At 55.1% G+C, this 14,834-nt stretch overlaps 2 protein-coding genes across 2 annotated transcripts; both read right to left on the bottom strand.

Annotated features, from left to right (window-relative positions):
- Nucleotides 1-5,820: 5,820 nt before the first annotated feature.
- HAS2 (Hyaluronan synthase 2) lies at nucleotides 5,821-7,603 on the bottom strand (the record flags this gene model as incomplete). The annotated part of the gene is made up of 4 exons (XM_037325128.1): nucleotides 5,821-6,066; nucleotides 6,131-6,425; nucleotides 6,548-7,402; nucleotides 7,518-7,603. The coding sequence occupies 4 exons, from the start codon at nucleotides 7,601-7,603 to the stop codon at nucleotides 5,821-5,823; spliced, it is 1,482 nt and encodes a 493-aa protein (XP_037176554.1).
- Nucleotides 7,604-12,873: 5,270 nt separating this feature from the next.
- Nucleotides 12,874-13,260, bottom strand: CGCA056_v009880 (uncharacterized protein; the record flags this gene model as incomplete). Its single annotated transcript, XM_037325127.1, has 1 exon — nucleotides 12,874-13,260. One exon carries the CDS (start codon nucleotides 13,258-13,260, stop codon nucleotides 12,874-12,876), a length of 387 nt encoding a protein of 128 aa, XP_037176552.1.
- Between the last annotated feature and the right edge of the window lie 1,574 nt (nucleotides 13,261-14,834).

The following is a 14,834-nucleotide window of genomic DNA, read 5'->3' as shown; positions in this document are numbered from 1 at the left end:
GAATGGCACTTTGGGTGTCGGGGAGATGACGATCTGGGCATGGTGGGAACCCCAAAGGGCCGCAGGTCGCCAAGGAGTGGGTGGGCGAGCGTTGAGGTGCGGTTAAGGTGTGGTCAAGGTGAGATGAGGTGAGGCAAGGTGTACGCAGTGCATAGCACTCCGTAGCTGGCGGGTGTCGAGGTGGAAGGATCTGCTTTAGACTCGGATAGCCAACTAGCTAGCTTAGGTAGCGTTGCAACCTCGTACATGTAGGTCGAAATAGAGGCTCTTGGCTCATCCGAACGTAGACTTGCCCGAGACCAACATTCCGCCAGTTCCAAGGTACGGCGAAGCCGACATGTTCGAATTCTCGCTGCTGCGTGGTACGGACAGAAATGGTCGGGTGAGGTCATGGGGGTGGCAGTCACCGTGCTCGTCCGAAGCCGACAAGAAGCGCGCGTAGGTAGGTAGGTAGGGAACCTCGGTGGTCCAGCAAGGTACTTGTTGGTAGGAGGAGGTCGGTCTCAAAGCCCCCAGATCTGAAGGGGATTCAAAGACCGAGATCACCAGATGCCCCAAACGGGCAGCGAGGGGGTGGTGGTATGGTGGGATGGCACTGCGTACGCCGTAGCTACACAGACACAGGGCACTGAGCAGGTAGTTTGTAGCGCCAGATATCTGTTGTATTGTGCAGCAGGTACCTTGTCTGTAGGAGGAAGTGGAGGGTGTGTTCGTACTTCCGCGGTGCCTGGGTAGGCAATGTAGGCAAGGCAATCTGTGGAGCGTTGTTGAGTGAGGTGGGAACGAACATGGGAATGGGAATGGCTTCGTCGGTTGGGCACCCCACCCCCTCCCTTTGCGATGATCCCGGTTCGCATGGGTGATGCAGACGCAGGTCCAAGAGGAAGAGGATAAGCGCGGCAGCAGGCAAGGGTGGGTTGCACTGAGGAGGCATGTCCTCTTCATCTCTTTCGCCCATCCGACGGAGCTCTGCAGCCAGGACAGAGAGAGGTGCTGGTTCAGTTCCTAAAAAGAGAAAAAAGAGTGCGGCAGAAGCATGGAGAAGAAGGACGCACCGAGGGCGAGGGCGCAGAGATGACATGATGTGATGATGTCGAGGCCGGAAAGAAGCTGAGATGTGACTGCCAGTGGAGAGGGATTGCGCGTTTCGGCATCGTAAAGAAAACTCTTCACTGATTATTCTTTGAAGAAGGTGTGGTGGTGAGTCCATCCAACCTCAGGTCTCAGGTTGTCTACCTTAGGTACTGCTGCGTTTGTTTCCTTCCTCGGACCAAGCTTGCATTTGGCTATCTGAGCAGGGCAGGGCAGGGCAGGCATGAGGGAAGAACCTGCCTGCCTGCTGAGAGGAAAGAATTTGAGGCTGGGGTAAGGTCAGGACCTTCCTTGCCTTGCGGCTGTTGGAAAGAGACGGGAGGGCAAGAGGCAAGCACGTACGGCGGAAGGTAAGGTAGGTAGGTAGGTACCTGCTCAGGTCGTGGAGATACAGCGGCCGCCTGTGCGTTCAAGGGACCGCAAGTACCTCATTCGTCCCTGCCCTTTTTCCCGTTCATCGTCGTCGGTGTCCGTGCGCCGCGTACAATGTGGCCTGTGCTTCCAGCCTGTTCCTTCCCCACCAACAACACGCCCCTGTGTCCAGTGCCAGTGCCAGTGCCAGTGCCAATGCCAGTGCCAATGCCGTCCGCGGGTCACATCGTCGTCGTCGTCGTCCTCGTCCTCGTCCTCGCCCTTCGCTGTTCAAACTCCACCGTCCTCCGCGTCCTCTCGTGCACTCTGCCACTCTCTGACTCTCAGAAGCTCCAAGGGCCCAGATCGTCGCGGGCATCGCTATTCCACACCCAAAACATACAATCATGTTCCTTGCCCCTCGTCTACAAGTCCGAAAAAGACAACAAATTGCCGTGGCGGCGGAGCCTGGTGTGACATGTCAACGACCGTGCGCACGACGGCAACATCAGTCAGTTCCAGAAGGGTGTGCCTCCATCGACCGGGCTGCCCATCGGACGGCCTGGCTTGGCTGGCAGGCGACGAAGATGACAATCAATGCCACGGCCACGGCGCGGTATCTTATCATGGCAGCACGATGCAGACGCAGACGCAGTCGCAGACCCCGATGCAGATGCAGATGAGAGAGGCTAATAACCGTCTTATCATCATCAACCATTCACTCGTTCCAGCCACGCTAGACATTCCATCGCGCTCTCGGCGCCTGTGGCTCCTAGCTCCTCGTCTTAGGCCCGCTCGTCCGATCCCGTCCTGTCTGTTGGCTCAACCATTTCCTTTCGCCCTCGTCCATTTACGCCGTCTCTATTACTGACATTCTTGACACAATCGGGCCCTGTCAATATCGGAGCCATGGGCAGACTATTTTCTTCCCTACGGATCCTGTCCGGCGGCAATTCTCTTCGTCTTGCTGCCGCGCCGCAATTCCGTCTATTTCCTGCCCTGCGGGCTTTCGGTTGCCGTCATTCCTAATGCGTCTTGACTCGTGCCGTCGCATTGGTTCGTCCTCCGTCACCTCACAATGGAGCGTGTGGCACCATCAAGTTGGAGAAGACCTGCCAACAAACCAACAACAAGAAGCAAAAGAGATTTTTTTTCTCCCCTCGACCACCAGCCTTAGTCAGTCCTCGCAGCACACTGTGGTGTCGCGACCAACCATCACTGGCCTGTTGTCGCTCACTTCTCATTACGGACGACGGATTGGCATTGGCATTGACGAGAAACAACAGAATACTCCAACCTGTGGCCATGATTCAAGACGTTGCAGGCGTTGCAGAACCCCAGTGCACAAGGCCTAGAACTTCCTTCACGCCGCAAACTCCCTGTGCTTCATACGTCTTCTCAACTTGATTGCGACACACACGCAAACGACTCAACTCAAATTCTACACACACGGCTGCCAGGATTTCAGCCCACCAACTCAGCCCACACAGCACCTTATTAGTCCGACTTCTGTGACGACCGCTTGCATCTCTAACATATCGGCTCTTTGGAGGCCCGGCTTCGGGATGCACACAACCAACCACGAAAATGAGACATTGAGCAGTGAGCTCTTTTATTTCTCTTCCCCACAATGCCGCTTCCGATCTGTTGCAGCTCTGCAAAGGCATTAAGATACGCGCGCTCTCGACTGTACCATGTTGTGCGTGTCTCCATCCGACTGCCCCCATCCCGACGTGCGATGTCTAGCATAGACTACGTCTAGCCCCATATAAGAGGGGTCGGGAAACACAGATCCATATTAATCGAGTCGAGCGCGAAACACGATCAGATTGGAATCAGGCTCACCTATGTCATCAATGGACCTCTTTTCGTCCACCTGCAGCAGCATCAGGGCCAGGGGTATGAATGGGAGGGAGGGGGAGGGGCAACCCAGGCATGCTCGAGAGCATGGGACCACACGGTGAGCTAGCTGCTCGACAACGTAAACAAGGCCGCCGGACGGTATCCCCAGTCCGTCGAGAAGGCTGCCAAACCTCATCTCTTGACCTCGAAGCCTAGCTTCCGATGTCTTGATTGGACCGTGTGGTCTGGCCATCTCATCTCGCCCATCCACCCATCACGACTCGTCTTCGTACTCCTAACGAACCAACACCCGGTACCTGCTAGGCACAGCTCTTTTCGTCTTGTGAGTCGGACCACCCTCTTCTTTCCGACAGCAGCAGTACGGGTTTTCGATCCAAAGATTGCCGGCCTGCGGGGTTTTTACGTATATTCAAGTCGTCACCTGCCTGTTCTACTCGTCGAGAGTGGAGACGGGAAACCTTCAAGTATCTGAGTCCGGCCGCTTAGTCTGGAGAGCTCTCGTCCTGATCGAGCCAAGTCTCGAACCGTTCGATGGGCTAGTAGGGATGGAGGGGTGTGTGAGATCTCTCAACCACCAGCCACGAAAAGAGAAAGAGAGAGTACGCGCACCATATATCCTCTTTACCAGGCTAGCCCACTCCCAATCAGCCCGCCACTGAGACATTGTGCCACAACCTACGAAAAACGACCTCAGAGTCAGAGAGGCACATGGACTCTTACGATTCGGTAACAACAACACCACCACCACGAAACAAGAGTCCTGGCAACAAACGACCACCCGCCAGTGTCGTTGTCATCCACAACGGTCGTCTCTATCCACATACCGTTGTGGATGAGCCGGATGAGCCAAATACCCATCAAATAGAGCGGAGACAGGCCCGGGCAAAATCCCTCCTCCGAGAGCCTCGTGCTTCGTCGGCAATCTGTCATCCACACCCTTCCCCCTCCCCCTCCCCTCCCCTTCCTACCTTAGCTGGTCGGAACCCCACCAAAGCTGGGAAGCAGAGACGTCATGTAAGACAACGACACTGGAGAATGACACCTCCACACCCAAAACCCACCACCACCTTCCCATCCGTGACGACCGTTAACGAGGCGCATGAACATGGCACAGCCGTGGGATTTCCCCATCACCCCCCAGAAAGGGTGATATCTCTCCCTCATCACGAACCGGAGATTTTTCTCTAGCTGGCACCTGTGGCTCCCCTCACCCCCCATGCTGTGTAACCCGTCATCGCAGCAAACCAGATATCGCGGGTTCCCCGGAACCGCGTCTGCTGCGCGTATCATCGATAATTATTGGGGGCCATGGGACATTCGGAACCTCATCCCCGGACATGGATACGAAGACGCAGTCATCTGCTGTGTAACGGCCCACCGCGTGGGAAGGCACGATACCTTGCCTTGCCTTGCCAGCCTTAGTCCGATCGGGGAGGGGGGGTGTTCGTTCCCGAGGAGAAACAAGCAGTACCAAGTAGCAGCAGCTGGTCGATCCCCCAGTTCGTCAACGCGGACGTCGTGTGCTAGGTTGATGATGTTCGTGTCTCCCTATTGGTTCGGTAGATCACATTTCTCCTTTGACAACTGCAGCTTGCCGTGACATGACGAAGTACCTGCCGTGACGAAATATCATCATGATCATCATCTCACGCATGGTGTTTTCATGGAAAATAGTGTTGAGAATGCTTTCATTTCTTCACAGTCTACCGAAAGCCTATCGTCTGATGAGAGAGGAGAAAACCATGAAGTAATAATAGTAGTAATAAGAGACCATATGGGTCTAATGCTTCTTCTTCTCTCTGTCTGTCTGTCTCGCCTCTTTTTTGGTTTCGCAATGGATAACAGAAAGAAAATGCCGCCGTTCTTTGGAGGTCTTTGGGGGAAATAAAAAAAAGTCAAACTGCCTGCCCGCCCGCCGCGCGATGCCCTTCCCGCTATTCTTTTCGGGAATGATGAAAACCGGAAAATGAACAGAAACAGAGAAATAGAGAAATCACAAAGGCCAACGATCCACCGTTTCCCTTCCCCCCCTTTTAGTTTTTGGCAAAAAAAAAAAGGTAGAGAGAAATTCCAGAGACCAAAATCGTCTCCAGAAACAGATGACCAAACCCATAACCCTCCCTTCTGTCCTCCCATGCATGCTGCTTCATAGATGCCATGGATGATTATGATCCGACACACAATGTTGCTGTGCTGTGGTTCCGTTTCCGTATGCGATCGACCGTGTGTGTATCCATCGTTGAAAGAAAAAAAAGAAAGAGAAGAAAGGACAACACAACTTTTTCCCCCGCCTCAGTAACCTTTTTGGTGGGTGATTTTGTTTTCCGGTTAGAAAAAAAGGTCTCAAGAAAAGGCGATGATGTCGCAGTCGAAATGGTGACCGCGACCAAACAATCCTCCCATGTTCCCTCTCCCGAAAAGTAGGGAGTCTCACCCGGCCAGAGTCCCGTTTCACCTCTGGCAAATTCCATTCGTTGCAAATTCATAATTCGTAAAGTGAAGGTCATGCTTTCGTTAACCCGAAGGGTGCTCCAGGAGCGAGAAGGTGACGTGAGGCTTGATGCCCTTGGCGGGATGGGTGTTCATCCGGACAGCCTGGGGTCTGCGGGGCTCCTGCCACTCGGAGACCACCTTCTCGGTCATGCGGTAGCGGACGAGGTCGCCGCCAGGAGGAGTGGTCAAGCTCATGGCGCGCTTGGGACGAGGAGTCAGACGGATGTCATCGTTGGTGTCACCGTCGGCTCTGCTGCCCCAGGAGGTCTGTTGACAAGGTGTTAGCTAGACTGGCAACGAAGAAAAGCATGCATCAAGAGCGATCACTCACCATCTTGAGGGTAGACAGAGCGTAGAGCTTGATCAGACCGTGGCCCCAGCCAAAGACGATGGAGACGGGCAGGAACATAAGGTCGCTGGGGTTGCGGCGGAAGAGTCCCATGAGCTTGACGACCTTGGTGAAGCCGAAGACGAAGATGATCTGGGCCCACAGAGCCTGCTTGCGGCTCTCCATGTCCCAGTCGGCGGTACCCTTCCACAAGGCGAAGATGATGAGGGGGTCGAAGAGGAAGGCCAAGGACGTGAAGGTCGCAATGTGGAGAGCGTAGGTGCACCAAGGCTGCTGACTGCATTCGTGATTGGTTAGCCTTCTAAGACATCGATGCAAGGTGCGGCGCAGATTTGGGGTGAGCAGGGATTGGGATCCTTGCTCATTGGTTATGGAGGGGAAGAAAAGAATTGCACTCACGTAAGGACGTATCTCTCCTTGACAAGGCTGGTCCAGTTGCTGCGCCAATTGCTGCGAGCCCAGCGGGAGCACTGGTACAGGAACTTGGTGCTGTTCTCGAGAGTGGTCTCAAGCTCACACTCGCGCTCGTACTGGATCCAGGTCTTCCACTGGTGGCTGACGAGCCAGCGGGTGACGAAGTTGTCGTCGTCAGCGTTCAAGATGTACTTGCCCCACTTCTCAGTCTTGAAGCCCTCGAGGAAGTCGTGGCTGGAGAGGATCTCGGAACGGTAGGCGCCGGTTCTGCCAGACATGCAGGAAGTGCCGCCATCGATATTGTGGGTGGCGGAGATCTCGAAGTTGCGACGCTCAATGTAAGCAGCGCCGAGCCAGTTGTAGATGCGAGTGGACCAGTCACCCTCCCAGACGCGCTTAACTCTCTGGCAGGTGCCGACACCACCGATCTTGGGGTCCTCGAAGGGAGCGAGAATCCAGGGCATCAGAGTCGAAGGCCAGGTGACATCGTCGTCAGCCATGATGGTGATCTTGGTGGTTACCTTGGGAAGAGCCTCGCAGACCTGGAGGCGCTTGTTGGCGATGGGAGTAGAGTAGACCTGGACATTGGGGTGAGGAAGGCTGCGAGCAAGCTTCTCAAGAGCAGCGTGCTTCTCGGTGGTGGTGACAAGCATCAGAACGTGAGGGTTGCAGGCGAGGATGCTGAGAAGAGAAGGACGGAGCTCCTCGAAGACATTGTGAATGGTAGGGATGATGACAGTCACGTCGTCGGCAGTGAAAGTCGGCTTGCTGGGAATGGGCTTAGACTTGTAGACCCAGTGGCTGACGCAGTGGACGAGCAGACGGGTGTATCGGTGAAGCCTTGAAAACTGTCAGCGGAAAGAAGCTTGGGAAAAAATTCAAACACCGCGGGCAAGTGAAAAATCCAGCCAGATGGTTCTGGCAGGTGAGGCAGATCGTGAGAAGGCGCGCTTACCAAAGGGCGATGAAGAGGTACATCCAGGCGCTGGGGGACCAGCCAAAGCCGAGATTCGGCAGGAAGATCTCCATGACGGAAGCCATGGTGATGAATTCCTTGGTTTGTGAATGTGTGATACTGGGGGAAGGGGGAAGTCTGAGGAAGATTGTTGAAGAGGGGAGGAGTGGTTGTGAAAACCTGCGAGAAGCAGTTGCAGGTTACGGTGGTGAGTTGTTGTGGAGGAGGAAAGGCTTTGTTTTTTTTTTGTGCGCCTTCTGAGAGAAATATTTAAAAGAGGTCTCGGTTGCAGGTGTGCGTGCCGGTCCTTAGCGTGCCTTCCTTTCAAAGGTCGTGGTGGTGGTGGTGGTGAATTTTCGAGTTGCCTCGTAGCCGGGTGGTGGTTCCTGCCGTTTTTGATGGTGCAGAGGTCGTCGTTCTCGGGTGAAAGAGACCCACTTTTGAGGTGAAGAATCTGAGGTGGTGAATTCGGCAACCACGCTTGAGAGCTTCCTGCTGCTTCGAGACAGTGTAAATGCCTGGAGATGGAGTGTGAGAGGAGGAATCTGGACACCAGCTCCCAAAAATTCCCTGTTACCAGCAAGGTATTACGCTCGTAGGCCAACAGCGGTGGATGATGGGGTGGGTGGTAGTCGAGATTTCCGGGGGAGGATCGTGCCTCTCTCTCAGGTCGAGTAGCTTGCTTCCAAAGCCTCTCTCGCGTCTCGTCTTTTCGCTCTCGCTTTCCGTCTTCGCTCTATCTCTCCAAGTCTCTTCTTCCGTTCTGTCTAGAAGGACCCAAGCGATCGAAGTAGCAGATCGGACTGTTAGAGCGCCTTGTCTGCGTCCGTTCAAGTGTGTGGTATCAAAGAGTGACACGGGCAAGACGGATGATGTCCAACACCCAAGCCGCGTGTATGGGTTGCTGGAGGAGGAGGAGGAGGAGGACAAGGCAGAGGGTCGAGGAGGAGTCAAACAAAGGTATTATACAGAGATGAAAGACGACAATGGAAACTCAGACCATTGCGCGGACCAATTGGTCTTTTAAAAAAACAACAATGACCCAAGGGAAGAAGTGATGAGGTCGTCCGAGGTCAGAAGAGCTGGGTGAGGGACAAGGCAAGGATATATAGCCAGATGTGGTCGAGGTGGGTTGCTAGCCATGCCATGGGTTGTCTGAACAGATGCACCGATGCATCAAGACGGTGCTGCTCCCCCATCCAAACAAGGTCATAAGTATATGATAAGTACGCATGGAGGTGTCTAATGTAATGGGATGGATGTATGGAGTGCTGTTGTCTAAAGGACGGCAAGTCGACGGGTCTGAAAAGGTACCTCGTCTAGACTGTCACATCCTCGACTTTTCGACTTTCTTAGCAGCTACACCACACTTGAGAAGGCAGTATGCATCACGTTCACTGTAAGGGTATTGGAGAGGGGGAGGGGGAGGGGTGGTCGGCGGTTGTATCGGGGGTGGAATGGGGGGGCGTGTGTCGGCCGTGTGGGCGTTGCAGAAAAGAGGCAAAAGGCGCGTTAAATCGACGTCCCTCCTATGCAGACCCCGGCAAGGGTTTGGTTTGGAGGATACATGGCAGGTACTTGCGCGTACTTGGAGGAAAAGAGTCCACCCACACGATACAGGTATCTCTCTCTCGGTGTCTTTTACTGCCCTCCCACACACACAACGAGTGCCCTCTCTGCCTGCCTTTCCAGCCTGCGTCTGCCGCTGCCGCTACCACCACCACTACTGCCATGTATGCTGCAAGTCTGCTGCCTCTTGTCTCTAAGATGGGCTGGATTGGCGACCGGCTAGGCTTGGACTGGGGCTTGTGCTTGTGCTGGGGTTGTGGATGGGGGACCCAGAGGCTGGCTTTTGTGGCTCCGTGTTGGGACGACGCTTCTTTAGCAGAACAGTCAGATAGGCCCTGGTATTGGCAGGTTTTTTCTTCCCGGCTGACGCATCGCATCGGCCTGGCATCAGCACTTGCGAACAGTAGCGTACCGATACCTTCTTGCATAGCATGGTTTTGGTTCCCATCTCGCCAACCTCACCACCGAGAAGTGAGTCTTCGCTCCCGTCGTGCGCCGTCGACCGGCACGAAATGGCAACGGAAGCAGGTTTGGGGGCCACCAGGTGCCTTGCCCTGCCCTGCGCCCATCTTCCCTGGTCATTACCTAGCTTCGACAATGGAGTCAACCACGGAACACGGACCACGGGCGGTGTCCTAGACCCTCGATCCTCGACCCTAGGTTGGAACGAAACGATAATACAGGTAAGCAGTCAGAGGCGGCTGGAGCTGCTGGTCCCTGCTCGCCTCTCTCTATTTCCCTTCGCTCCTGTTGGCCCCCATTGTCCTATGGACAGACGACTGGGGAAGCGCGAATCACAGGGCGGAGGCGATCTGGTGGGGATGGGAGCGAAACGACCGCGGCCTGTGGAGGCTACGGATAGAGAGGAGACGGGCCTGAAGAGTTGAGAGGGGCAGCGAAGACGAGGAGGCGACGACGGGCGACAAGAAGAGGTTAGCAGCTTTTTTGTTGGATGGATGATACCTGCCAGAGCCTAGTGTAGCGCGCGAATAACGCCATACCCTGCGCACCAGGGAGGGTCCTTTTGCTCTTGGTTGGTGACTGTTCTCCAGTCTCCGTGGTTGAGCGGCTAGTTGTTGTGGAAAATGGCAGCACGGCGAGATTTGGAGATCCACTGCTCGGGTGGGCAGATTCCATCATTCGTTTGAGTACGACCGGCCATCTGCACATCCAGAGACCAAGGTGGGGAGCAGACGCCTGGAGGAGCTGCTGGCGACAAGGACCAGGAACAGAGCCTTTCCGTCGATGGTGTTGCAAGATACCTGGCGCGGAAAAGACACAGGAATTGACCTGGTCAGTTGCAGCAGTCGAAGAAGGAGGGAGACATGGATCTGGCCTAGACAGGCTAGATGGTGTAAAATCAACTGGCCGGAGAATTGCAAGAGAAGAGAACCAGAACAGCAGACGGGCATGGGAGACGAAACGAGATGGGAGAGAAGATGAGATTTCGACAGCAACAGCAGCAGGCCACCAGCAACGGCAGCAGCTAATTCCAGGCAGGCCAGCAAGCATCCATCAGTAAAAACAGACAGCAACATGGACGGGCTGGCAATGCGACTGGCACCTTTAGCCGCAGGCCCGCAAAACTTGTGGTGGGAGGGGTAAAATCCTGTAGAAAAATTGGAGAAACAGGAATCTCCACGCAGCAGCTTCGTAGCTATTCGTAGGCGTGAGGAAGGCTCGCGCGCACTGACCAGACCCTGGCCCGAAAATGGCCTGGGCCATTGTCAAGACCCCCAGTTTTCGCATCTGACAAACGAGCGGACGGCGTGGAGTCAAATCGAGCGGATGAACAAGCATTTGCGCTGCTTATTATGGATACTCGTCTCTTGTCTGGCCCATTATCAAGCAGAGACCAGACCAGACTGGGACAAGCATGCCGCCGCACGTAGCGGAGCGGAGGCACGCAGACTGTCTGCTACGGCTTGCGTTTCTCTGTTTCTTCCTCAGCCTCTGCTACTAGCCTGGGGGGGCGGGGGCTGTATGCGTATCTGTATCTGTCTCTCGTCTGTATCTCGTAAGATGGCATTCGTACCCGTACCGCGCAACTTATCTCTCTCGGACCTGCAGGTGCCTCGACTGATCGATCCTCCGAACAGACCGGGACGCTTCTTGCGTCTTTCTTGTCTCCCTCTTAATTCCAGCCTGTCTGCAACGGACATGGCTTTTGCTCTCCACCCTGGAGATTATCGAGCGAGGATGAGAGCATCCGTAGAGAGGGTGTGTTTGTGAGTGTGTGTGTGTGTGCGTATGTGCATGCAGTAAGTGACGCGAGGTGTGCTTGACTATTTCAGTTCAGAGCAACACCGTACAATGCAATACAAGTCGTGGTTGGATGGCTTTTGCTGCTCTGACGATTCTGATATCTGATGAATGGTGCAGACAGAGCAGTGGCAGACGCAGCGCCGTTGCTTTTGCACTCGCATTCTTCAGTCTGACCTGCCATATTCCGACGCCAGGACCGACAGGGTTGACGTTCCATGATGGCCATGATCCTTGCCTTCCCTGGCCGGGGCGAATGCTGTTTTGGTGATGATAACGGGCCCCGGGGTTAGCACTTGCAAGAGGGCGCGAATATTTCCCGTAGTCTGTAGATCGCCATCCCCAAGGTTGATTGACTTTGACCACACGTTGGACCGAGCAAGCGAAGAGCCACCAAAACCCCATGCTTTGTCGTCCTGCGGAGCGAGGGCTGCGGCACGGCGGTGGAGATTTGACATTTGAGTCTCCATCAATCAACTGGTCCGTAGTTTCCCGTCTCATTTCTGCTGGTCTTCGGACGACATGGAGGCTATTCTTGCCAGAGGTCCGGACCGGATGCACAGACAAGCCCAGCCGGCTGTTTCTCGCACACACGATTTACATGCCCTCTGACTTCACCCGTGCCGTCCGAGTACGTGTGCAAAGGATAGTACAAGCCAGCGTAGGCAACAAAATCCGCAAGTCAGGCATTTGCTTCGCGCTTTTCGTGCGAGGCGGGAAGAAACAAATTGTCAAAAGGTAGTATCTGCCACTGGATTTGGCTTGTGCCGGCCGCTATCTCGGGGTCCCCCCTCATTCAACTGACCACCACATCGAGCTGGTGTGTCCTGCAGCTGCAAGCCATTGAAGCCGTTAACCTGATGGGAAAGACCTAAAACTGCGAATTGCGTGCATCTGCGTGAGACAGTGATCAGTCCATCACACCCACGTTTAGACCTGACATCAGAAAGCACTTGCATGGTGTAGGTGCAAGACGGCAAGGGCGAGGTGTGATGAATAGATTAGGTGTGGTGTGTAGCGCCAAGTTGCGGACTTGTTATTCTGTCATGATCTCGATTACATGCGAGGGGAGGGCACGCAGGACGAAGCCTTGCTGTATGAGGACAGAAAGACGTCGTGCCTTTACCCAGACGAGATAGGGATCCGTTAGGGTCTGCTGGAGATGATCGGGGCATGGGCTTGCGTTAGGTAATGCGCTGCGGAGGATCTGGATGGACGGGATGGAACGAGACAAGAACAACGGTGTTGAGACTCGTAGTCGGAGTTGTTGGAGGTAGCAAGGCGAGTGAAGGCGAAGAGCGGCCGGGGCTGGGTCGATGGGTGTGGCTATCTTGCTGGGTGGGCTTCGATTGTGGATGGATGTGTGGCAGCCGGATCGGCCATTCGGCAACGGCTGCCACATGCGGATGTCCCGTTTCGTGAAGCCGTTGTCTTGTTGCATGATACAAGCAAGCCCGCCGTTCGAGTCTGGCAGGAGGAGAATAAGTCCGGTCGTGCCCCTCTTGACCGAAGGGCATTTGCGGTCTCAATCGTGATTGGAAGCGTCACGGAGCGACGGAGAGACATTCCTTGGGTGCGGGCGGGAAGGTGGAATAACGTGATGGGATGTGATCAAGACTAGCATTAGCATTAGCATATGTCCAGCTGCATGAACAAGAGGGCTGTTGTTTTTGTGAGTTTTGAGATGGCAACGGGCGTGACTTACTGGCTTACGATGGCTCAGAGGTGTTGGAGGCGGGTTGACGAATGTCTCGGTCCAATCTAGTTGGGGAAAAAGCGAAGCTTGCCTTAGCGCGATGTTGATGGATGCGATGGAAGGGCTGCGAGAGGACATGGAGAGGGCCCTGAGCGCTTCTTCCGCTGGCCATGACGGAATGTGAGAGGTGAGGCGCTTGCAGATTGACTCAGCCATCCGAAACGGCATCTGGAGTGACAGACAGAGAGACAGGTCCAGGCCAGCATGGACCTTTCCGCCTGCCAGGTTTCCATCTGTATCCGTACCTACCTTACCTACCTACCGACCAACCCAAGGTAAGGCAACAAAGGTTACCTGCCTCGGTGAAGCAGAGCACTTTCCCATGGCAACGGAAGTGCGTTGGTTGCCGCCTCGGTGTGATGGGATGGATGCATACGGGATCAGGTAAGGTAGGTCCTGCGTAGAATTCCAGAACACAGACAGCGGATGCAAGACCGATAGACGGGCAGCCCAAACGCGATAAGGTAGGCACGTCCAAGATGGTTCCTGCCTCTCCTGCCGAAACCCAGCATTCCTACCCCGGAGCCACCTGCCTGAGGTGAAGCAAGGTGAGGCAGGTGCCTTACCGAGGCCAGGGATGGCAAGCACGACGACGTCTGTTCCTGCTTAACCTCACAGATGCCTCTCCACCTCCACCCAACCCAGCACAGCATCACGACCCCGACTACCTCTACCTTACCTTCCTTACCATCAGGTAGGTAGGTGTAGCTCATGACTGCCCGTGGTGATGGGTGATGGAAGGTGCACCGCGACCTGCTATGGATCGCTCCTTCCTCCCCAAGCAAGTGCCTGACTGCCCTTCGTCGATATTCCCGTCCCCCGCCCGCCTGCCCTGCGCTTCAAGCGTGCCGCGGAAAGCATCCCGTCGCCCGTTGGTGTTGCCAAATTAATCTCACAAGGATTCTTTCTCCCGCCGTGCCCACAAAATGTTTGATGCAAATCATCATCAACCGCACACGCACACACACGACGCACACCCTTCGTTGATTGACACGAGCCGTCACTTCTCCCAGGCATGTCCAATGTCTCTTCTCTTGGCCTGCTTCGAGCATGGAGAGGCGTAAGGGTACCCTCCAGTGTACGAATATGCATACCTTACCGACCTGGATGCATTGAGATAGGGTCGTCGGACAGCCTTCTCCACGAATGCTCCCTTCCCCTTGCTAAGGTACCTCGGGCTCTGCACGACCTTCCTCCACGCTGTCTGTCAGGCGAGGTTCCTGACTTGGGGTTCTCCCGTCGACTGCTCCGGAGTTCCTCCGGCGAAGCCATGTCGGCTCCAGTCTGTCCCGTCAACTTCGACCGTCGACGGCAGCGCCCCGGGTCTTATCGTGGGCTTCGATGGATTTGCCGTGCCCACAAAAGTTCCCTCCATCGTGCTTCGTCGCACGACCTGGTCTACCTCAAGTCAAGACATCCTCGTACTTGGTCCACGATCATGTTTCCAGCCTGAGGAAAGCCGTGCTGTGTCGTCGCCAACGAGCCACCATCGTTGACACGTACAGGTGCCAGATTTCTCATTGCCCTGCCTCGGCCACTTCTCCCGTGCGCAATGGAACTCGGCGGCCGCATGCGCCGTTCGGCAACATGGGGGTCTCAATGAGCCACCCGGAGGGTCCCATTCGTTGTTGGCGAGTCTGGCCCTCGTCAACGGGATGCTTGTCGCTCAATGTCCGTACCTGGCTACAGAAAACGGATACTGCAACTGTACCTTACCTTTCACGTCCAAA

The sequence above is a fragment of the Colletotrichum aenigma genome (assembly GCF_013390185.1).
Source record: "Colletotrichum aenigma strain Cg56 chromosome Unknown KSG_Cg56_contig06, whole genome shotgun sequence".
In the NCBI taxonomy this organism is placed as follows: domain Eukaryota; kingdom Fungi; phylum Ascomycota; class Sordariomycetes; order Glomerellales; family Glomerellaceae; genus Colletotrichum; species Colletotrichum aenigma.
The sequence above is the reverse complement of the archived record's forward strand: the minus strand, read 5'-3'. Positions and strand labels throughout refer to the sequence as shown.